At 37.6% G+C, this 23,878-nt stretch overlaps 1 protein-coding gene across 2 annotated transcripts in view; it reads left to right on the top strand.

Annotated features, from left to right (window-relative positions):
* L3MBTL3 (l(3)mbt-like 3 (Drosophila)) overlaps positions 1 to 23,878 on the top strand; it is a 127,150-nt gene that overhangs the window by 46,002 nt on the left and 57,270 nt on the right. For both annotated transcript variants that reach the window (XM_011998009.1, XM_011998010.1), the window contains 5 exons: positions 5,189 to 5,324; positions 7,168 to 7,259; positions 9,862 to 10,013; positions 17,383 to 17,459; positions 21,820 to 21,905. In XM_011998009.1, the coding sequence (XP_011853399.1) occupies positions 5,189 to 5,324; positions 7,168 to 7,259; positions 9,862 to 10,013; positions 17,383 to 17,459; positions 21,820 to 21,905 (543 nt within the window). The remainder of the gene's footprint in view (positions 1 to 5,188; positions 5,325 to 7,167; positions 7,260 to 9,861; positions 10,014 to 17,382; positions 17,460 to 21,819; positions 21,906 to 23,878) is intronic.

The following is a 23,878-nucleotide window of genomic DNA, read 5'->3' on the forward strand; positions in this document are numbered from 1 at the left end:
CAATCTCGGCTCACTGCAACCTCCGCCTCCCAGGTTCAAGTGATTCTCCTGCCTCAGCCTCCCGAGTAGCTGGGACTACAGGCACGTGCCACCATGCCTGGCTAATTTTTGTATTTTTAGTAGGGATGAGGTTCGTCATGTTGGCCAGGCTGGTCTTGAACTCTTGACCTCAGACGATCCACCTGCCTCAGCCTCCCAAAGTGCTGGGATTACAGGCGTGAGCCACTGCACTCGGCCCATCTGTTAGCTCTTATTAGTTCTCAAAACAACCTTTTGAGGTAGAACCCATTCCCTCCCATTTTTCAGATGAGAAACTTGAGGCACTGAGTGTTAAAGGAACTTGCAGCTTGTAATCGTGTATTATGTAGTGAAAGGAAGTAACTGGATTCTCTTACTCATATCAGAAAACTGTTGTGGAACATTTTTGTAGATTTTATTTACAGTGAGAATACTGTCACTCTCAAACTTGATCAGACATTGTATGTTCTCTCCTTCCTGGACTCGAGTTTTTGTTAGACCCTTTTGAGTTGGAAGGGGAGGGTCAGAGTTTCTTGGTGGATGATTTGTGTTTGTCCTTTGAAGTGGATGATATTGCCCAGGGAGAGGACAAGGCGTGAGTCGCTATCCCTGAAGAATACCATCAAGTAAGAGAATGGTGCAGGAGAAAGAATAGAGCAGGATCCTGAAAAGGAACAGCGAGAGACAGAGAAAGGAACCAGGAGAGGGGCCTGCAGTAGGAACCAGGGAGACTGGGCAGTTGAAGTGGGGAAGAAGCAGTGGTGTCAGAAGCTGTGATTGTTCTCAAGGAGCCTGAGGGAATTGTGTCTTGCGCCAGGGCAATTGGAGTGTTTGGGAACAGAATTGAGTTTTACAAAATGATTGTGAGGAAGCAGTAAGTATAGACTGCTTTTGAGAAGTTTAAAAGAGAGAGGGAATTTTTATGATATATGTCTGTTTTTCAGCTTTTGGTTTTTGCAGATTTATTTTACCTTCCTTATTTTTTATTATAAAAGTAATGTTTGCTCATTCTGAAAACTTCAACTATTAATAGTGTAAGAGTGTTTTCCCATCCCCCTTCCTTCCTTCCGTATTCCATATCCCAGAGAGCATGACCCTTAACAGTTGACTGTGTGCCTTCCAGATGTTTTCTCTGTGTATAATAGTATGTACTGCAGTTTGTTTTTGACGCACACACACACACTTTTTTTTTTTTTTGAGACGGAGTCTCTCTCTATAACCGAGGCTAGAGTGCAGTGATGTGAACATGGCCTCACTGTAGCCCCAACATTTTGGGCACAAGCGATCCTCCCATCTCAGCCTCTTGTGTAGCTGGGACCTCTCGTGTAGGCGTGTACCACCTGATGCCCAGCTAATTTTTTTTTTTTTTTTTTTTTAGAAATGGGGTCCTATAATGTTGCCCAGGTTGGTGTTGAAGTCCTGCGCTCAAGCAATCCTCCCATCTTGGCCTCCCACAGTGCTTGTATAACAGGCACGAGCCACCACACCTGGCATACATATTCTTTTTAACCATTGGGTAGTATTCCATTTTATGGAATTGACTTTAATTCATTTAACTGCTCTCATGTTGAACAACTGAGTGAGCTTCATTTTTTCATTAAAAAATTAAAAAAAAAAAAAAACAAGGGTCCAGTGAGCGTCCTCTTACATCTGTAAGTAGGTCTAGGATCTATCTCTAGAATTGCCAGGTGAAAAGTATGGACGTATAAATTATATTTAAATTCTTGATGCATATTGCTACTTTTCATATTAGTTTTCTCTTTTTCTCTCCCTCCGTCCCTCCCTCCCTTCTTCCCTTCTTGCCTTTCTTTCTTTCTTTTTTTTTTTTTTTTTTTTGCCCCTTTGCAATGCAATGGTAAGATAACATAGTATTTGAATTCTGAAGAAGCCACTAGAAGAAGGTAGAGTATTGGAAGGTTCAGAGAAGAGGCCTGGGAGAAGATGGGACCCACACAATATATGTGGAGATCCAAGTCTTAGGCAGACGGAAGAGTCTCTTGCTTTATAACAGGAAGGAGGGGCAAAGAAGTAGGGCTTGTGGATACGGGGAGCTTGTCTGTTTGGAGGCACACATTTGAGACATCTTCTTTGGGTTAGAAGACAAATTACTGGCTGAGAGTGAGGATGGAGAAAATGGGATTAGAAGCTGAAGGGGAAGGAAGAGGATTTGAAAAGACCACAGTGAAGAATGGGAGAGGGAGTTGGACAGCACCATCTAGGAGAATTGCTAGGCAGTGGCAGAGCCCAGCATTCAGGTGGAGTTGATTCTTGTTGGTTCATTTTCATTATTCGCAGTAATTATGCTCCACAAATTACCGAGTATGGACCATTGCTCTTAGGGGAAGTAGAGGGTTAGCTTCCTGTGAGCCTCTGGTCACATTTTCATCTGCTGATCAGTATGTAACCTTGTTTTATGTGTGTTTCTGTTTAAAGACACCTCATTTAAATATATATTGTTGATTCATTAAAAATTGAACTCACAAGAGCGAGCACTATCACCCCTGCCTGATGAAACTTATCTAGCACAAGTTTCTTCTCTGTAGGGCAACATCACAACCTTTTGGCACTTAGGGACACTAAACAGCACCTCAGCACTGTGTCAGGGGCCATTTTAAACAGCAGCATCACCCAAGAAAAGCACAAAAATGTAGAACATGTGGCACGAAATAGACCACACAAAAGACTCTTGTTCCCAGTACGAGAGCTGAAACAAGAAGGTGAAGCGCCTTCTTGATTGACTTCAGCTGGGAACATGCACGTTGAGTGACTCAAAAGTGTTGTCAGTCTGTGCATGTCCACGAACACTGCAGAATGTATTATTTAGGGGTTACAAATAAATTGTATCAAGTAGATGACTTCACAAATGTGGAATACAATATGCGAATAATAAAGACTGGCGGTATGTCATTTTTTCCTTCCCAGCAGCATTTACTAGACTCGGTTAGGTGGAGACAAGATGGATACCTGAAATGATGGATTGTCACCAGGCAAATATTTTGCAAAGGATATTAGGGCAGAAATTTAAAAATGTTGTCAAGAAAATGTTTTTTGAGGTATTGCTAGAAAAGGAAGACTTGGGGTGAGGGGCGCTGCTAGGGAGGAAGTAGAGGGATCAGTGTGAGATTAGAGTTTCTGTTGAGATTGAGGAAGAGGCATGCTGGGGGTAACTGGGTTCACAGACTGGAATAGGAGTATGTGTCCCAGGGTTGGATTTTTAAATGTAATACTAAGAAGCAGAGCAGTTCTTGTTGGGGACTAGATTCATGGGAGTGAGGGCTTGAAGTAGAGAGGAAGGGAGCCAAAACGCCAGGGTATTGGATAAGTCATCCGTATGGATGATGAAAGTACTCAGATGGAAAGGAAAAGAATAAGCCAGGGCTAAGTGTTTCGGTGGTTAGCATGGGCGAAGAAGAGGAGGAGAGTTGCTTCAGCCATGTGGCTCGAGCCTCAGAGGAGAACTGGCCTAGGATCCATGGTGTGGTGGGACGCAGCAACCCCTCCTGTGTCTGCAGGAGGTAGAGTTGGGAACATGAGCAGCCTTGGGGAAGGGCTTGAGAAGGACGAGCTAGGTATGACTGTGGGCAAGGAGGGTGAGGATGTGGGAGATTGTTTCTCAAAGCATAACTTTCCAGTGAACCTGAGATAGAGACTGTGGGGAGAACAGAGAGAGCTTGGCTCAAGGGAGCAGAAGCTCAGAACTGTGTGCCCACGAGGAACTACAGGCTGTAAGTTACTGAAGGGCTGAGCTCTTAGGATCGGCCAGAGACAGCTGACTGTGAGTCAGAGGAGAGAAGCAGCCTTCTTTGAATGAGGTGGCTGCAGGGAGTGGTGGTATCTCCTGCCTTTCTTGAGAGATTGTATTTTCCAAGGATTCCAGTCTGAGTTCTATGGAGAGACTCTTCTCTTTGGGGGGAGTCCGCTTAGCTGTAAATTTTATGTATGCGGTGTATCAATACAGTTTAATTGAAAAAATACTGATATAAGAAAATATTAAAAGTCCATCGTTTCCATTTTGCCCTTTCCTTTTTACTACCACTTCCTAGAAGAAATCATTATTAACATTTTGGCAAATATTCATCCCAACTTCTTTTTACTGTGTGTTTATGTATATATGCATATGTGTGTATATTAATGTATGTATATAAATGCATATACTTATATATGTGTATACACACAATACATATATGTATACATAATCATATACCCATAAATATACATGTGGACCCCCACATGTCTAATTTTCTCATAAACTAACTCATTCTCTGTTATGTGTTCTGCCACTTGAATTTTAGCAATATGTTTTAGAGAACTTGCCATGACAGTAACTGTACAGCTGCCTCACTATTTGAGGATTGATTGTCCTGGCTCTGCACTCTGGTCTAAGTCCATCATTCAGGGTTCTGCAGGACAGATGCTCACAGAGCGGGTAGAGGTCTGGTGTGGTATGTGTTTCTACCTGAACACATCTGCTTGTGTTAGTGGGAAGAAGTCCGAGGGGCTGAACCTTCTCTCTGAAAGCCTGGGGGGAGGGTATGATCCGGCTCAGGTCTCATAAGCCTATATGACCTTCTAACTCAGAATGTCCCTAAGTGGGGCCCTGTAGGCATATGTACGGCATGTGTTATACAGAGTACATTCTTACTAGCATTCTTAGGAGCCTGTCTCATCCAAGTAATAAACCAGGAGAGATGCTTTTCTTTCTTCCTTCCAACCCAGCTTTGGTGGAGAAGAAACACTTGACTTCTGTGCATATGCACCAGCTGTGGTCTGCAGCATTCAGTGCAGGGCAGAGCATCCACTTTGGGGCCATGCTAGAGCTGAGTGTGCTGTGCTGGTGTGCCTTCCAGCTTACCTCGGGGACACATCCTGGTACAACGTAGGGAGTGGAGAAAGGACCTGCACTTTTGGGATATTATGCTTTGCCCCCTATCCGTGTGCTCCTAATGTGACTGAGAATGTTGCCAGAATGCCGCAGCTCAGCTCTTCCCAATGTAATAGCTTTTGTCTTTAGATTCTGGATATTTGTTTAGTTGTTTTATTGCTGTTAATGTGGGTGGTTTGATTAACATTAAGACTGTATCATGCCTGGTGTCCATGTTTATTTTTGTGTATATATATGAATATTCTGGATCAAAAAAAAAAATAGTTCAACCTGTTTTACCTGTTTCAGGTTTGTGGATACCGGATAAAGCTTCACTTTGATGGGTATTCTGATTGCTATGACTTCTGGGTGAATGCAGACGCTCTGGATATCCACCCAGTTGGGTGGTGTGAGAAAACTGGCCACAAACTCCATCCTCCAAAAGGTTTTGTCACTTTTTGTTTCATATTTTAAATTCAGTAAAAACTCATTTTCTTACATGCTACGTTAAAATTGTTAAGAATTTGGACTTTATGAAAATTCAGATAGGCGCAAATTTAACCTTATTGTTCATGATGAAACCACATTTATTAAAGTAAAATAAATAAAAGTATACTCCAACTTAAGAAAATAAAGTATGTTCATATGCTTATTTTCATGTAAAATAACATTTGCATGATACTCAACTTTGGCTGCAAATAATGTTTACCTGCAAATTTCTGTTATTAAATACATATATCTTTGAAAAAACTGATTTGAAAAATTAGTTTAAATTAGTTTACATAACTAAGTTTAGTGTAAACTGGTTTAAACTAATTTTTCAAATCAGTTTTTCATTATCTAGAAAATCCTGAGAAATTATGCATGACCGTATAGATCTTAATATTTAGGAGATTGGCAAGAAGACTATAACGCTAAAAATTGGCTTAGGTGGGGGGTTGAACTCATAGCAATTACTTTTCTTCTATTTGAGTTCTTTATGTTATAGTCCCCCAGTGATCTTCCTATTTCATGTTTACATCAAAGTTCAAGAATAACAGATATTATCTTTTTCACTGTTTCCCTACAGTATTCCTTAATTTTTTTTTTTTGAGATGGAGTCTTGCTCTGTCACCCAGATTGGAGTGCTGTGGTGTGATACTGGCTCACTGCAGCCACTGCCTCCCAGGTTCAAGTGATTCTCCTACCTCAGTCTCCTGAGTAGCGGGGATTACAGGCACCTGCCGTCATGTCTGGCTAATTTTTGTGTTTTTATTAGAGCAAGAGCTTCACCACGTTGGCCAGGCTGGTCTCAAACTTCTGGCCTCAAGTGATCTGCCCACCTCAGCCTCCCGAAGTGTTGGGATTACAGGTGTAAGCCACCGTGCTCGGCCATATTTAGTAATATCTTATTCCCTTCTTTTTCAGTCATTACATTTATTTTTGTTTACTTTATGTCAAAAATTAAGGTTACTAGGTTGATATTTTTGGCCTATCTCAGGACTTCAGTGCATTAGCCATCCTTTTAAGTGAAAAAATAATGGCAGAGTGGTATTTTCAGATAGCTGAAGGATTAAACAAAATCACATAGAAAAGATGAGGGTGAGAAAGAAAATCTGTAAGCCTTTTCACGAATTGATCTTTTATATATGGTAAATTATTAGCTGTTTTTTTCATGCTGCCTTCTGGACTTTAATGAATGTAGAAGAAAGCATATTCGCAGATAAAATAAGATGCTCAATTTCCTTTTTAAAAGAAATGTTAACTTCAATGAAATTGTAAAAATTAAGGGAGGACATTTCCCTTACTGTAATTTGCCAGCATCCTTACTTCATAAACCTTTAATTGTCCTTTTTGAAGTGATAGGCCAAAAAGATTTTACCTGTTTCATTTCTATTATTTCCAACTTCCCACTTGTTCCTATAAGTTAGTCTTCCCAAAATAGACGAGGTGAGAGAAAAATAAAGAATTTTGACTACTCTAGTTCAGCATCTATACTGCTGAGGAATTCTACCCAAATACTGGTGGAAATACCCTGATAATAAGTGCCCTGGGTATAATACGTATTTGTTTCCTTATTCCTTTTCTTTATATCCATTACCTTTCATTCAGAATTAGAAAATAATAATAGTTTGTTGAAAATAAATGTAGTCTAAATATACATAGTTATGAATTATGAGTTAAATTTTGTTTATTTAAAAAGTCATTTGATTTTGGTATGTTAGAGTTAGAGATAAAAGTGGGACTGGAAAACTAAGTGTAAAATATTTTGATATTTGAATCAGTCTGTTCATATGTGCTTACTCTAGGGTATAAAGAAGAAGAATTCAATTGGCAGACCTATCTTAAGACATGTAAAGCTCAAGCTGCTCCTAAGTCATTATTTGAAAATCAGAATATAGTAAGTACATGCAAAGCATGTTTTCTTTCAAAGGAAGAAGATTTTTGAGTGTCTCATAGGATCAGTTACAAGTGATAACAAGGGACTATAATAAATTATATTGCCTTGGTAAATAGAGTACTCTTGTCTTAATTAAAGTTTAAAATTAGCTTAAAATCTTCATGAATAAATATGTTTTATAGCCATATTATGGTTGTCTCTTTTATTGCATAGTAGAAGACAAGGTAGTATAAGATTCAGGTGAGATTTACAATTAAGATGCATAAAAAACTAAATTGGCTGAGATATTTTATTGTTATTATCACTTATATGGGAGTGCTCTTCAAATGGAATTCACATAGCCAGATGAAGGTAGCCCTGTTTCAGTTTACATGTAGGAGGTCACTGGAGACTGTGATGTATTTTCACTGTAGTTTATAGCTTTGTTTACAGTAAACAAAAGCCAAATCTGGATGTGTGTGTCCTTTCTACTTCTTGACCTGTATTCCCACTTTCCATAACATGTTCCTCCGTTGGCAGACTTGATCCATGACATTTTTCTTTTCCCAAGTTCTGATCTAATTGGAAAGAATAAAGGGCAAGCCAGTGGAAAACCAAAATGCCGTCTTTACAAATGGTCAGAGCTAAGTTGGAGAACGTGCATGGCTTGTATCTGCAGACAAATAAGCTTGATTGTGAGCCCTAGAATTGAAGAGATTTCATTCTCCTTTCACCCCCATCCCCCAAGCCCAGGGAACACTGGATTCTTAAAGAGCAGAGTGGAAGCTGTGCACCCTACAGCTCAGCTTTCTCTCTAGTATGATCAGTTCCTCCTTCCCGGAGTCACCAGGCAGGTAGCAGTGAGTGAGACAGTGGAGAGAAGCAGTAATGTTTCACTAACAGCATTCCCTCCAAATGGAAATAAATAAATATCAAGGGCAGGAGAAACCTCCTCACTCCAAAAATCCTCCATTTGGGAAACACTGTTAACCAGTTGGTTTGAGAGCATCAGTCTAATGGCTGAAATGTTCTCTGATTTAATCAAATGCAAACCAGGTTGAATTAGAGAACTGACAAATTGTGTTTGTGTGTATGCGTGTGTGTGTGTGTTTAGGTTACTAATAGTGTTAATGGGCCAGCTTATTATTTTAAAACGTCTTAATTGAGAGGGTAGTGTAATTGCCGAAGTGTAACAGTGCATTGTCAGTTGGTATTCCCTGTCAAAATTTATCCCAGGGAGGAAGGTCAGTTCGGTGGAAGACTTAGCAGCCTGGTGTCCTCTCTGCTCCAAGTTTCCGAATCCCTGTCTGGTTCTCTGATGATGACTTCGGTCAGGGATTTGATGAACTGCCTTGAACCGTCTTCCTAAATTATGCATTGCTAGCATACAACTTACTCTTGGGCTCTCCATTTCGTATCTAAGAGACACTTTTTCCACTTCTAGATTCCTCTACCTCAGAATACTCAAACATTTATGGTCAGAACTTGGATAAATTTCAGTACTTAGATCCTTAGTAAAAACTTCTGTATAGCATTAGTGCCTGTTCCATCCATTCAGACACAACTTATTCTAACCTTTTCAGATACACGGCTGTCTACGTTTTTACAATGATGGTTGTATAATCATCTTAAAATGAGAGATAGTATCTATCTTGCCTAAGTAGTTAGAATAATATCTGTATAATTGAGTCTGAACAGAGGTTTTTTTTTTAAAAGGGAAGGAATGACTTGTAGTGTGTCGTGATTGGCATCATTGGTATCTAGGTATACTATATATCTGCAGACAAATAAGCTTGATTCTGAGCCCTAGAATTGAAGACATTTAATTCTCTACATATATGTGTGCACATATATAAATATATATGTAGAGACAGAGAGATTAAGATATTATTCGTCACAAAAGATTGTAAGAGATGTTTATATATTACTGAACCTCAAGCACTCTTACAGAACTTTTGTTGTTTTTGTTCCATGTTCTGAATGACTGATTATCTGTGGATTTCTTTAAGTTACCAACTATTTTGAATAGCTGTGTGCATCAACAGCCAATTCTTTTGCTGCTATTAGGAATAAAATGTATCTGTAGTGTTGAGTAAAAGTTGTAATAACATGCAGCCTTTCATATATGAAGATGACCTACTTTCGGTAGAGTACTCTTTTGAGAGATATTTTCAGAAGTGGGAGTGAATTTGTACTGACTCATGCACATTTTTAACTTGATTAAGTGCATATTTTGTGTGAATAATTATCATTGTTAAGTCTGTAATCAAGAAAAGAAGGACAAAATATGAACTGTATGGTGAATAAAACTTGCCTACCTATTATAGTTTTCTAATTAAGGCATCAAAACACATGTTAAAATTAATTATTTTAAACTCTATGGGGTGATGGATATTTTCATTTTGAGACCCAGATAGCTAATTGGGTGTAGCAGTAGGGCATTTTTATTTTTTTATTGCTGCTTGTTGGAAAGCGACCCTGCTGTGAAACTGGCATATGATTTTTAAATTATGTGAATACAGCAGTGGATGCTGGGCCTTTGAGCAGGAGGTGCAGAGAGTGTGCAGTTCTTGCGGTTGTTAAGTGTGTGCTTATCTCTAATTAAATCTGTGTGTTTCCATAGACAGTGATCCCATCGGGCTTTCGAGTTGGTATGAAGCTTGAGGCAGTAGACAAAAAGAATCCCTCATTCATCTGTGTTGCTACGGTAACAGATATGGTGGACAATCGTTTCCTGGTACATTTTGACAACTGGGATGAGAGCTATGACTATTGGTGAGACATTTTCCATTGTTGTGTGCTTTTAAAAATGTAATGTTTATCCAAGTAAACAGTTTAAAAACAGTATTAAAGCAAAGCTTATAACAAAAAAAAAACCAATATTTTGCCCCACTTTTTCCTATTACAGATTTTTAATTTTTTACCTGTTCCATATGGGATACATTTTAAATAGCATCCTTTAATTCTACTTTATGATTGGTATTTTAGTTGACTTCCTACTGTGGAAGTGCAGTCTGCACACTCCACATTCCCGACATATGTTCACACGTATTTTAATCTTCCCTTCTTATTTTCATGCCCACCAGCTAATTTAAACATTCATAATAGCTGACTACAAAATATATTGAAGAATATTATTTTTAATCCTTGCAGTTTTTGGATATCCTGCACAAAGTAGTAAAAGCAACATATTTTACAATTATGTAATTATAAAATAATTATAATAAAGCCATTATATTTTGATTAAATAGTTGGAATAAGGATTTTTCATAACAAATTCATGTTCATTGATTGCTGTAATTCAGTTTCCTGGTAAAAGGCATTTCTAAAGTGTTTAGTTCCTTCTAGAGTACACTTGAATTGAGAACATTTTAGAGAAGTAACAGATATATTTATATAAAATATGGCTCATGTTATAGGATAAGTGAATATTAACTTATGTAAATATTGCTAAATGTCAGGGAAGTTTGTTTTTTGACCTTATTTTTTAGCATCCGTGTATTTAAACATTCAGTAGACACGTCGATAATTTCCGTTACGTCTCAGATGGGATTCTTAGATACTCATAAGTTTTGCTTGCATTGTTTAAAAAAGAAGAGATGTTGAAATTCATTTGCTATTCATATTTTTGAAATGCTTTACATTATATGTTACCTACGCTTTTTGCAGAATTTTTTAAAAATGTAGACCATTAGTTCCATGATTAGATTACACAGACCCAAGTACAATTGGCCTTCTGTATCTGTGGGTTGCACATCCACGATTCAACCAACCGCAGTTCAAAAATATGAAAAAAAGAAAAATAACAATGCAATAATAAAAATAAGACAAATAAAAATATACAGTATAACAATTATTTTCATAGCATTTACATCGTATTGGGTATGATAAGTAATCTAGAAATGATTTATAGTATATGGGAGATAAAGTAAACAGAAGGATGTATGTAGGTTATATGCAATTACTATGCCATTTTATAAAAGGGACTTGTACATCCTTAGATATTGGTGTCCAAAGGGGCTTCTGGAACCATCTTCTGCTGACACCAAGGAATGACTGTGCTTTCGAGTATTTTGTTTGTTTTCCCCAGCTTTTTTCTGCAGAGCATAATTTTTCCTCATAGGACATCTTTATATTCAGTTTATAATAAAAGTTTTTCATTGAAATACAGTCAGTTTCTAACATACACAAAAGTAGAATAATAGAGCAGCCCTACTGCAGCCTTTACTCAGCACCAACAATTATCGACTTATATCCAGTATGTTTCTTCTGTATTCCTACTCCTCAAATCCCAACTCTGCAATTGTTTTGAAATCAATTACAGATATCAGAGCATTTCAGTATATATCTTCTAAAGAGAGGAATTAGTTTTATTTTTTTAAAAATAATAATAACCATGATATTACTAACATACTTAAATATTTCTTCCAGTTGTTTCAGTGAGTTTTTTTTGTTTTTAGCTTGCTGGTTTTAGGTCCCATAAGGTATACACTTTGTGATTGCCTTGCTTGACCTCGTTTGATTTACAGATGCCTATTTCTCTCCTTTCTTCCTCATTGATTGTGGCTTTTGTTAAAGACACCAGGTTGTTTGTGCTGTTGAGTCTCCCAGTTTGATTTCCTCATTGAAACCTCATCTTATTTACTGTGTTCTTCTGTTCCTCCTATTTACTGTAAATTGGTGCTTTTGGTTTTATTTAAAATTGTCGGGCCTGCACGGTGGCTTATGTCTGTAATCCCAGTAGTTTAGGAGGCCAAGATGGGAACCCAGGAGTTTGAGACCAACCTGGTCAACATACCGAGACCCCTGACTACCCAAAAATTTCGAAAACAAAAAAAATTTTCTATACCTATTTTGAATGGGTGAGTGCATGTGAAAACTTTAACTTTGGAAATAGTCTAAATCTGTCCTGAATCAAACCTGTTTGTCTCCTTCTGTGCTTGGTGGACTGTGATGATGGCACTACTGGGGTGATAACTGGGCTCTAGGCCTTTTCTTAATAAATGATGCTAAAACAATAACTAGAATCTGTTGAAATGAGAATGTTTTGTTTTTAAAGTTGTGGTTTATTGGGGGAGAATTTTTTTAAAGCTTTTGCCTGATTTAAACAAAATAGGTGAATGTCAGTTTAATTTTTGTGGTCTCATAAGTATTACAGTGTTTTAGAGGTATAAGTTGCCGATTTGACATAAGATGCGTTGCCTTTGAAAACATTATTGTGGAAAAAAGTAAGGGGAGAGTCTAGAAGAATTCGCCACATTCATTTTTCGATGCCAAACGTCTAGGAAACAAACAGGAAAGATCCTGGGTTCTAGAAAAGATACTGGATTCTAAAAAGATCCTGGGTTCTAAAAATACAAAGAAAAGGAAAAAATTGATCTCTTTTAACTTGAGTTTTGTGCTTTTATGAGCACAAACTAATTATTTTTAGGATGGAATGTACTTTAAGAATTACTTAGACTTCCAGCTACTGACACGGAATCATATTTTGTTAATTGTCTGAAAATGAAAACAGTGTGTTCTCTTCCTCAACATGCAGTTAAGGCACAGTGGAAATTGCTTCAGTGCTCTGGAATTTCTCCACTTTTACTAAATGTTATGCTCTTTGATCTTTGAATTTTGGAATGGTTTTTATCTGCATAAATTACTTAGGTATGTAATTGAGGTTACAGATTGGATTGCCTTTCCCAATTTAAAATAGTTTGGAAATGAGATATTTTTTGCTTTGAATTGAATAGTAATTCTATATCTCTTGTTTACATTAGTGGGAATTTGAAAATATATATGTGTCTGTATACATTTGTGTTACTACATGTTTAGTTGCAATAAAACATTTCTAACTTCCAAAGAGGAACATGATAAAAATGTATGTAGGATTTAAAAAGTAGTCTTCTATGAAAGGAAAATAGCATATACTAGAATAAAAATGGCTTTACCTCTGGGTTTCTTCTGTGCTTTTGTTACTAATAGTTGGTAGCTGTTTGATTCTATCTCCTTAACAGTTGGTTAGATTTAGGAATAATCCTAGATATAATAGAATATTGGCACTAGAAAGGACTTTAGGGACCCAGGAAGGTAGTCAGTACCATGGGGAGAGTAGCTCCAGGGTACTGCTACCCTCCCACCACTGCAGCCTCTTTCCTGATTCTCTTCTCGCTGCCTGAAGGTTGGGCTCTGGGGCAGAACACAATGAGAACAGTCACCTCCTCTTTTCTTCCAGGCACTAGGAAGGAACCTTTCTTTTAAAAAATATTGTTTTCATGTACCCTTATCTTTTGGGATCCGGAAGGATTGACAACAGGATTTGGCCCATTGTTTAGTAGAAGGCCTGAATGAATGAGGTTGCAGCTTCAGCGATTTTTGATTCCATTGTACTTTGGTGTCCCAGTGGAGTCAGGGCAAAAATTAGCAACAAAAAGATCTATGAAAAAGAAAAGCGTTGTTAGTGAATTAGAACAAATATAGCAGTGGGCCTTTTCCTTATTGCCTGTAAGTGTAGTGTAAACTTTTTTTTTTTTAGAGATGAATCTCTTTTACATTTACAGATTAAGAGCAGTAGTAATTTTATGTGTCTCCCTAAAATCATGTTGAAAAGTTGTCAGTTACTTAGAGCAGTGTCAGTTAATAGGCTTGTCACTATTTGGTTAAATTTGGGAAGCTCTGGTTGGTGGTGGTGATGGGAAGGTCGTGGAGATGAATGGAACCTGGGCTGTTCTGAACTTCAGCTCTGAGGGTCTCACGGTCTGGGGAAGGAGAGAAACTAAACACCACTGTCTTGGCTGCAGTGTTAGATGGTGGTTAGTGCTTAATTTTTAGAACCAACCACTTGGAGGAGTGATGGCACTTGGAGGGAAGGACTGACTCAAGCTCACTGGAGGGATCTTGGAGAGGGCTTCTTAGAAGACACGGGGATTTGAGCTTGACTAAGAAGGACTGGGTACTTAGAGGTTGGGATGGAATATTCTTGGCTAAGGAAAGCACTTGCTTGTGTTTCGGCCCAGGGGTAGAATGTGTTTGGGTAATGGCAGCCAGTTTATTCAGTGCATTACTTAACACTTTTAAACTTCAGTTGTCTTCTGAAAGGGATTAATAATAATACCTGTCCCATCAAGTGTCGTGGGGATTAAAATAAGAGTTTTAGGAACAGAAACTGACTTGCAAAAAGTTGAAGAGCAATAAGGGATATTAAGCCGAGAAGTTTAGTGCTGAAGGCAAATGGATCACTGCTTAAGAGGAAGTCGCCTTGACTTCTAGGGAGGGTTCCCTGCACCATGAACATTTTTGAGCTTGGTTTTTAGGTAGAAGGCAGGAGGCCACTGTGGAGGGAGAGAGCGGTGATTTCTGAAACTATGGGTTATTGGTGGGACCAGGTCTCCTAGGAGCAGCTAGCCTCAGGAAGAAATAAACTTTCTTTTCCCCTCAGCCTGGAAAAAAAGAAGAAGTAAAAGGAAAAATTGATAGAGGGTGATGAGATGCTATCACCTTTATCTCTTCCAAGTATTCGTTGTGTTAATGAAAGATTTTAAGCTTGAAGCAAATTAATAATATTTCAAACAGCTACTGTGGGTAATAGAATTGAACATGAATTAGGGATGGAAAGGATCACTTGATGACTCAGGCTGATGAGGTTTGGGGTTTAGTAGTAAAGTGTAGAGTAGTGGAGGCCCTGAAGAGTTCACATATAAGGGGAGCCAGGAGAGTTGGGTACTGGGTAATAAATTGGCAGAGTCATCATGCCCTGGGTTATAGGCAGTGGAGAAGCCAAGTGTCCTGTATTTCTTCAAATAATCTAAACCACTCTTGCTTAATGGAGAGACTTTGATGTTTTCCATAAGTAAGTGTCTTGCAATGTTCTCCTTTGACTCCGTCTGAAACTGCAGAGCCCAGCGTGTGTGCATTCGTTTTTGCTTAACTTTTGGCTGTGACTGACAAAACCAGAATCCCTTTCTTTTCTACCCAAGTGCTTGGTGAAATCGCTTAACCTCTTTGATTTCCGTAAAATGAGGATCTTCATGTCTCCTAACTTTATCCTTATATCGTAAGCATGGATTTTTTTAAAATAAGTTATTTCTTTAGTTTCTGGCCCTTTGAGAATTTACTGTCTCAGTCTCATTGGGTCTTAACAGTCATTATGAATAATTTGCATTTATATGTGAAATGTACTTCAAAAATTTTGAAATGAACTTCTTTCATGATATACATAAAAACCCAAAAGAAAGGAAGAGTATAGCAATCAATGTTTTGTCTTGCTTTCTACCTTTAGTTGTTCTTCATATTTCTTCTCAGTTACATTTCTACTTTTGAACACTAGATGGGACTAAGAGATGACTTGTTTTACAATAGTAGCAGAAAGGCTATCACAGCCTTCCAACTTTTGAGTGAAGTGTTGTTTACTTATTAAGAAAATATAAGTAAAATAGATAAAAACAGCAATATTTTTATCTTCTCTATTGAGACAGCTTCTTTGTTTTAAGTGGTGACTTTGATCAGTGTCTGGATATTATTTAAACTTTATATTAGATTCAGATAGTACAAGAATGAGTGACCATTAAGAGGCCGCAATATTTTCCTTAATTGCAATTTATATATCCAGTAAAATCAACAGAGTCATGTTCAGTGTTTCTACTTTAAAATAAACACTGTGAGTCCGGCAGATAATTATAAAAACTACTCTCTAAGTTATATTAGATTGAGAAGGAAAAAAGTTAAACAAATATTGTATATTTTCATTTTTTATGATGCCACCTATGAATTAACATCCTTTCCTAAAATAAAGGCAGTAAGACATTAGTAATAATCCATAACCAAAATGATTTTTTAAGGAAAACACTATGGTATCTGGAAATAGAGCCCCAAAGCCTTGTTTGTATGATTTATAAAAGTACATCTTAATGAATTGTGTATTAAAATATCTTCTGTGAAAATACGTATTGTAAGAAATATAGTGATTGCAGCATGAACTTGGCATTGACCCAGCAGTGCTCGTTTTCTTTTCATATTCCTAAAATAATGACAAGAAAAATAGTTTGTGGTAGGGACAGTATGAGATAACAACTGAATAAAGGAAGAAGCCTTTAAGTATTAAGAAAAAGGTATTTTCTACTGAAGTGAGTTCTGAGAACACTCAGCATTCAGTAGTGGTTACATGAACTCACCATGTATTATTGTCCCAGGCTATGCCTTTAGAAAGGTTGGCTTGGTTGACTGTGTGCTAATCTCACCCACTTAGGACATTTTGTAGAAAATTCTTTGTTTCGCTGTTCGTAAGACTTCCTTTTTCCCTAAAAACTACAGCCACACCATTACCTTCCTGGCTTTCTGCCTTCTAGTTTCCCATCAAGAGGGCTGTGTTGAGATTTCCTGATCTCAGTATAGACTCAACAGACCTCCTAGTTAATATAGCAAGACTGGACTCCTGGTATCTTTTAGACCAACATTTTCCAGACTGTGTTCTGCAGAACACTCAGGTTCCATATGATGTTAACAGGCTGAAACGTGTTGCATGTTGAGAAGAGAAAAACTTATATAGCAAAAGTGTGAGTAGGAGCAAGGAATTAGATGTACCAGGTACACATGCTGATAAAGAGACTTTAGAAAAATAGATGCTTGACCGTAATAGAGATGACAGAAAGGAGAAAAAAGAGGTAAAGAAAAGAGAGTAACAGTTTGTCTTAATTCCTGGTCTCTGTTACTCTAATGGGTAACAGAAATAACATGTTGGTCATTACGGATGTTCACACTCCCTGCCTTTGTGCATTTACTCTTAGTGATGTTGAAATAATTTTGGTTTGCCTATGTACACACAGTCTAAGTTTATTGTTCCACATGATTTTAATGAATCTAAATTATAGATTTTAATGATATTATGTTTGCATTTTTGCTGTAGTTGAAGTTACTGGATATAACAAAATTTGTGGGGAAAAGAAAATTGCATGGTGTCAAATCCGTGTAATATTTATCTAATAAAAATCCACTTGATATTAATATATTAAAAAGTTCTTTGGTTTAGCATTTTTTTTCCAAATTAAATTGATTGTAATAAAATGTCTGTAAAGTGTTCATGATCTCTAATTTTCTTTTTATTTTACTAGTTTTTGTGAGTTTATCCTGATAATTGCAGTTTTTTAACTTGTATAACTTACAGGTGTGAAGCATCCAGTCCCCACATTCATCCAGTTGGTTGGTGTAAAGAACATAGAAGAACCCTGATTACTCCACCAGGTGTGTGTTTTTTAATGTGTCTAATACTACTCATAGACTTCAAGAGTAGGCAGACTTTTTCGGTAAAGGGCCAGATAGTAAATATTTTGGCTTTGCAGACCATGCAGTTTCTGTCACCACTACTCAAAACAATTGTAGTGCAAAAACAGCCATAGACAATAGGTAAACCATTGTGCGTGGGTGTGTTGCAGTAACAGTTTATTTACAAAAACAGGCAACCGACCTGCAGGTGTTAGTTTGCTCACCCCGATGCACTTTCAACTATGTTAAGTATTGCCTTAGTTCATAACAGAGTCTCAAATTTTGTCTTTCTTGGAAAAAAAGTAAGTTCTGTTTTAAAAGATCTTTCACGTCTCAACTTGAAATTCATTTCTAGACTTTATATTAGTATATATTTAAATATATTGTCTAACCATAGAAGCAAATTGTCTAAGGCTTGAACAAGTCCAGAAAAATGGATAAGAGGGACAGCAGTTGTGTGTAGATTGGAGAACACATGTCAGCATCAGTCCTCACAGAAGTACGATGTTCACATTTAAGTGAGAAATTGAGGCTTTAGATTTTTTTACTTAGTTTATAACTCACACGCTCACTTTTCTTTTTTCCATCGTGATTCCTGGTTCTAAAATAGATTTTGCACCTTCATGCCAGTAGTGCCTCTGTGTTCGCTGAAGTTTTCAGGCGCTTCTGCCGTCTGCCTCTGGCCATAGAGCCTTCTCAGCTCCTTTGCTGTCTCTTTAACCGGGAACAGTGTAACTGCTGATAAACAGTGTCCTTGTTTTATATTATTTTGAGTTTCTTTTGTGTGCTAAAGGACAGATTCTGGGCCGGGCGCAGTGGCTGACGCCTGTAATCCCAGCACTTTGGGAGGCCTAGACGGGCAGATCACCAGGTCAGGAGAATGAGACCATCCTGGCTAACACGGTGAAACCCCGTCTCTGCTAAAAATGCAAAATATTAGCTGGGCGTGGTGGCCTCCCAGCTACTCGGGAGGCTGAGGCAGGAGAATGGCGTGAACCCAGGAGGTGGAGCTTGCCATGAGCAGAGATCACACCAGTGCACTCCAGCCTGGGCGACAGAGCGAGACTCTGTCTCAAAAAAAAAAAAAAAAGACACAAACAAACAAAAGAACAGATTCTGTGGCTTCTTCATAATCAAGACAGTGTATTTCTGAGTACATCACTACTTAAGATGCCATGGCCACTGCTGGTATGAAAAGACAGGGTCATCAAACAGAAGGTATCCCTGCGCGGTAGGCGATTGCTTAGTGGACACTTACAGGAGTAATGAAGACTGCCTTCATCGCAGAGAGAGGGTGAGCCCTGGATTTACTAGGAGCTGTTTTTGAATGTAGCCTGCAGCATGTAAGCTGCAAGATTGGAGAGATTCAAATTCTATTGGAACAGCAGGTTTCATCTCACATAGAGTGTCTGATCATTTACTCACTCAGGAGGACCAGTCATTCCTGTAATAGGCAAGTCAAGTCCTATCCACTCCCCGAGTTTTCTCATATATTAAAGGGAGGAAAGCCTCTGTCTTGACTCATTTCCAGTACTATTTTGAAGGTGGAATAGCATTGACATAAATCATGAAAGGTTAAAGCAAAGTATTGGCTGGACACCTATGGCTCATGCCTGTAATCCCAGCACTTTGGGAGGCTGAGGCGGGAGGCTCACTTGAGCCCAGGAGTTCAAGACCAGCCTGGGTAACATAGTGAGACCCTGTCTCTATAAAAAATTTTAAAAGTCAGCCAGGTGAGGTGGCATGCACCTGTAGTCCCTGCTATTTGTGAGACTGAGGCAGGAGGATTGCTTGAGCCCAGGAGTTCGAGGCTGCAGTCAGCTATGATTATGCCACTGCACTCTAGCCTGGGCAACAGAACAAGAGAGTGTTTCAAGAAAAAAGAAAAAAAAAAAAAACAAAGCAAGATATTAATGATTTCGTGACCCCAAATGTTGTGCTGCCTGGAAGATTTTTTTGTATTCCACCTTCCTTTGTCTGTCCTGTGGCTTACAAAATAATAGTGGCCAGTGATTGCCATAGTTGCTTCTTTGCCACTGTCACCATCTAAAAGGGTGTGAGGATCCCTTTAGAATTCCCAGTTTGTTATCAGTCTTTCTTTCTGTACCACCATTTTTGGTCATGATCAGAGATCTGATTAATTAACAATGAACCAGTGAACAACAGCGGGTTCCTGGTTACGTACCCTGGAAGGAGTGGTGTAAGGCGTTACCACCAACTTCTTAACGCGAGGCAAAGAATCAAGCCATGTATTTCGTTTCCTGGATGTTTATAATTCAGTCGAATTCAGTCGTGCTACCACACCTGCCTTTTTTTTTTTTTTTTGTATTTTTTGTATTTTTTAGTAGAGACGGGGTTTCACCATGTTAGCCAGGATGGTCTCGATCTCCTGACGTCGTGATCCGCCTGCCTCAGCCTCCCAAAATGCTGGGATTACGGGCGTGAGCCACCGCGCCCGGCTGCATCTTCACTCTTTAACCATTTTATTTTGAAACAATTTTGAATGTACAGAAAGGTAGCAAGAACAGTGCAGAACTCATCTTTTCCCTGACTCAGAGACCCAGTCACGTTTGCCAGTTGTCCTAGTGATGTCATTCCTAGCAAAAGGATCTCAGTTGTCAGATCCCTCCAGCTTCTGTTAATTAGGCTCTCCTTGACTTTTGTGACCTTAATAAGTTTGAGGATTCCAGATCTGTTATTTTGTAGAATGTTACTTAATTTGAGTCGGATTGGTATTTCCTCACGATCATACGCAGGCTGTGCTTTTTTGGCAGGAATATCATAGACGTAGTGCTGTGTTCTCATTGCCTTCTGTCAGGTGGCTCATGATGTCATTCTGTCTCTTTACTGGTTTACTTTTACCACTGATGGATCAAGATGGTGTTTGCTAGGTTTGTCCACTAATGGAGTTATTTTTTCTCTGTAACTAATAAATATTTTCTGGAGAGATACTTTGAGACTGTGTATCTCGTCCCAATATCATTTGCTAGTTTTAGCATCTGTTGACATTTCTAGCATGAATTATATTATTCTGACAGTGTTAAACTGTAATTTTTCTTATTCCATCATTTCCTATACAAAATTAGTTGATATTTTCCTGCAAAGAATAGCTTTTCTTATCTTCCTATTTATTTGTTCAATTTATCTATATCAGGGTAGACCCATAGATTACTATTTTTATCAGTGAGTTATAATCGATTGCTAGCATTATCTTCATATTCAGATTTTCTCAGATATTAACCAGTTATAACCCCTTTAGGCACATTTCAATGTCCTTTTGAAATGTTCTTATTTTTTGAGAACTTCTTATTTTCTGGCACAGCTAGGCTTATCTCATACTTTCCCTGACCCCACTGTAGAGTCACCCATTTCTTCAAGGTTCCATGCTTCTTTTTAGTAGAGAATGATATTTAGAAACTAAGATCTGAACACTAAGTGTGCTTATTTACTACAAGATTGTTGGTGTTTCCAGGCATTTCAGCTAATATAGCTAGGAAATACATGTGTATACATATATACAAAAATGTATATTTATGTCTATTTCTGTATCTGTTCATATATTGAAAACTATGAATTTATACCATTAGTTCCAATTCAAATCCAACGCATCAGCTTCATTCCAGTTTCCTCAAACCTGACTAACATTATCTCCAGTATATTTGCTGCTTTTCTCAGTTCCCTCTATGTGGCTAATTTCCCACCATACTGGACCACTGTTTATTCCTGTTCATGCCTACCTAATGGATTTGGGGCCCTGGAGGGAACAAAAGAGGGCAGGAGGAAGGAGAAGATATTTTTACACATTCTATGAATAATGTTACATCATTTGTGCGTGTTTGTTGGAACTAACAATATGAAGTTATATCTGGAATTGTTCACATATTAATAGATATAAATCTGCCGTGTTCTTTTTAATAAGTACTTTCTGCTTATGTACACTTTTTTGCATATTTGTATATTGAAGGTCATTTAACTTACTTAATTTTCACATTTACAAACAATTGTGTGTTACCTTTATTACATATGTCAGATTTTTCTAGATTCATAGAAACAAAATTGCTAAAGGGTATTTGTGTGTCTGTCTTGTAAGACTATCCTCATCTGAAAATATAAATTATATATATCTCTACAATTTTCATTTTAAAAGTAATAGAAAAATAATGATCAAGATGAAAACAGTTTCATTATTACTAGTAGCTGTGAATGTGTGAGTAAAGTTGTCAGGTATATATGAACATAATTTTCTAGATTATAATATTTTATACTTTTTGTTGGACAGTTTGTTATTCTTGCTGTCATTTTGGTTAAACCTCATAGGATTTACATTTTTCTTTCATAGGTTATCCAAATGTGAAACATTTTTCTTGGGATAAATACTTAGAAGAAACTAATTCTTTACCTGCTCCTGCAAGAGCTTTCAAAGTGGTAAGATGATACATTTTATACTATTTGATTAATTTGTGTGGATGAGATCATTTATTTATTGAAATTTAAGAACAGAACAAGTGGTATTAGTAAACCAGAACAGGAATGAGAAAAAAATAGAGCACCAAATAAGATGTTTTTGAATTTTTACAGTTTTTAAAGTCAAAATTGTTATTGGGATTTTTGTTGTTGTCCTCCAAAAAAATGCTTTGATTTTGGACTTTAAAGTCTCCTTGGAAAATAATTCTACTTGATACTATGTGGGGCCAGTTATAGCAATCTTGTCTTTTTAGCTAGATATTCTAAAAGACCAGAACAGAACATGAAAATATTTTCCAATAAAAACTATTTGTAATTTATTTGGATTTGTTTAGGGCAAGCTGAGATGCTGGGGTTTTTTTTTTGTTTTATTGCTATAGATCAGCATGTTTAATTACCAAAATGTAAGATCATCCGCTTTTATTACAGTATCCTTCTAACCCAGGGTCATTGCTTCTTGCATATAAAGTGTTAAGATTCAAATGAACCTCATTTTTATGCAAGGAAGGAATAAGAAGTGAAACGTATTTCTTATTTTTTCATCTCAGATAGCTTGCTTTATAATTTATATTTCTCCTGAATTTAATGGAAAAGAAAAATATATCAAATGTTTATTTTTTAAAATGTGTTATGATTAGCTTATGGTAAATAATTTTCTTTAAGTGATCCTTTTATGTATAAATTGCTAGGATTTTTAATGTTAGAATTATTAAGTATAGGTCCAAATTTAGAAGAAAGAACATAAAAAAATTTTAAGAGCAAAACCATAAGGCATGATGAGAAACTATATCAAAAAATGTGTGTGATTTCATCTGATAGCAAGTTGAAGATTTAAAAAAGAAAACTGTTTAGAGTTATGCCATATTTATGAATTTTTATCCACGCTCCCTCCTCCCCTTTAACTTTAAACTCTTGTCTAATGCGAAGCAGAGCTGCATTACACTTCACTTTAAATGAATACAATTACATTAGGATCAGCCTACATATCTAGTGTCACAACAGAGAAAACAGATTTCTCTAGTTTGGTCTTTTAGGTGTCTTGCATTGACTGCTCTGTGATATTTACATAACATACTTAATTTTCATGGCAACCGTTTTTTTGTTGTTTGCTTGAGTCAGAGTCTTGCTGTGTTGCCCAGGCTGGAGTGCAGTGCCACGATCTCATCTCATCTCACTGCAACCTCCACCTCCTGGGCTAAAGTGATCTTCCCACCTCAGCTTCCTGAGTAGTTGGGACTATAGGCATATGCCACCATGCTGGGCTAATTTTTGTATTTTTCATAGAGAAGAGGTTTTGCTATGTTTCCTGGGCTTGTCTCAAACTCCTGAGCTCAAGCAGTCCACCCACCTCGGCCTCCCAAAGTGTTGGATTACAGGCATGAGCCACCGCGTCCTGCCCAGCAACACTTATACCCACTTTACAGAAGAGAGACCTGAAGCTCAGAAAATTAACTGATTTGCCTAACATCATGTCAGACAATCACCTTATCTTCCACAGTCTGTGACTTTTTCAGAGGCTTCTAAGTTTCTGCTGAGTACCGAGGCGTAGGTAGCTGTCGATTCCCCCAACCCATTCCCGGTTCTGTTCTTTGCGTTTGATTGCTAATTTTCTGTTTTAAAGAGATCTTCTGCTTTTTGCCTCCATTACCACTTTTAATTTTGGTGTCTCATCTCAGCCACTTTAATGTTCTTCCTTTCTCTTTTTAAAGACAAATTTTATGCTTGTAGATTTTTGCCAGTCCTCCAACTAATAAGAAAAATGTCTTGTCTTCCCTCTGAGTAATCAAATAACTACAGTATTTTGAATTTTACTTTGCTATTTCCCTTGCTCATGCATCTGTGTTGGAATTTTTTGACAGACAGGGTGAAGTTCAGAGCTGCTCTGGGAAGTTGAGAGTTTGAAAGGCTGGTTCTCTTATTTTCTTTCTTTATTT

This window comes from Mandrillus leucophaeus, unplaced genomic scaffold (assembly GCF_000951045.1).
Source record: "Mandrillus leucophaeus isolate KB7577 unplaced genomic scaffold, Mleu.le_1.0 Scaffold552, whole genome shotgun sequence".
NCBI classification, from domain to species: domain Eukaryota; kingdom Metazoa; phylum Chordata; class Mammalia; order Primates; family Cercopithecidae; genus Mandrillus; species Mandrillus leucophaeus.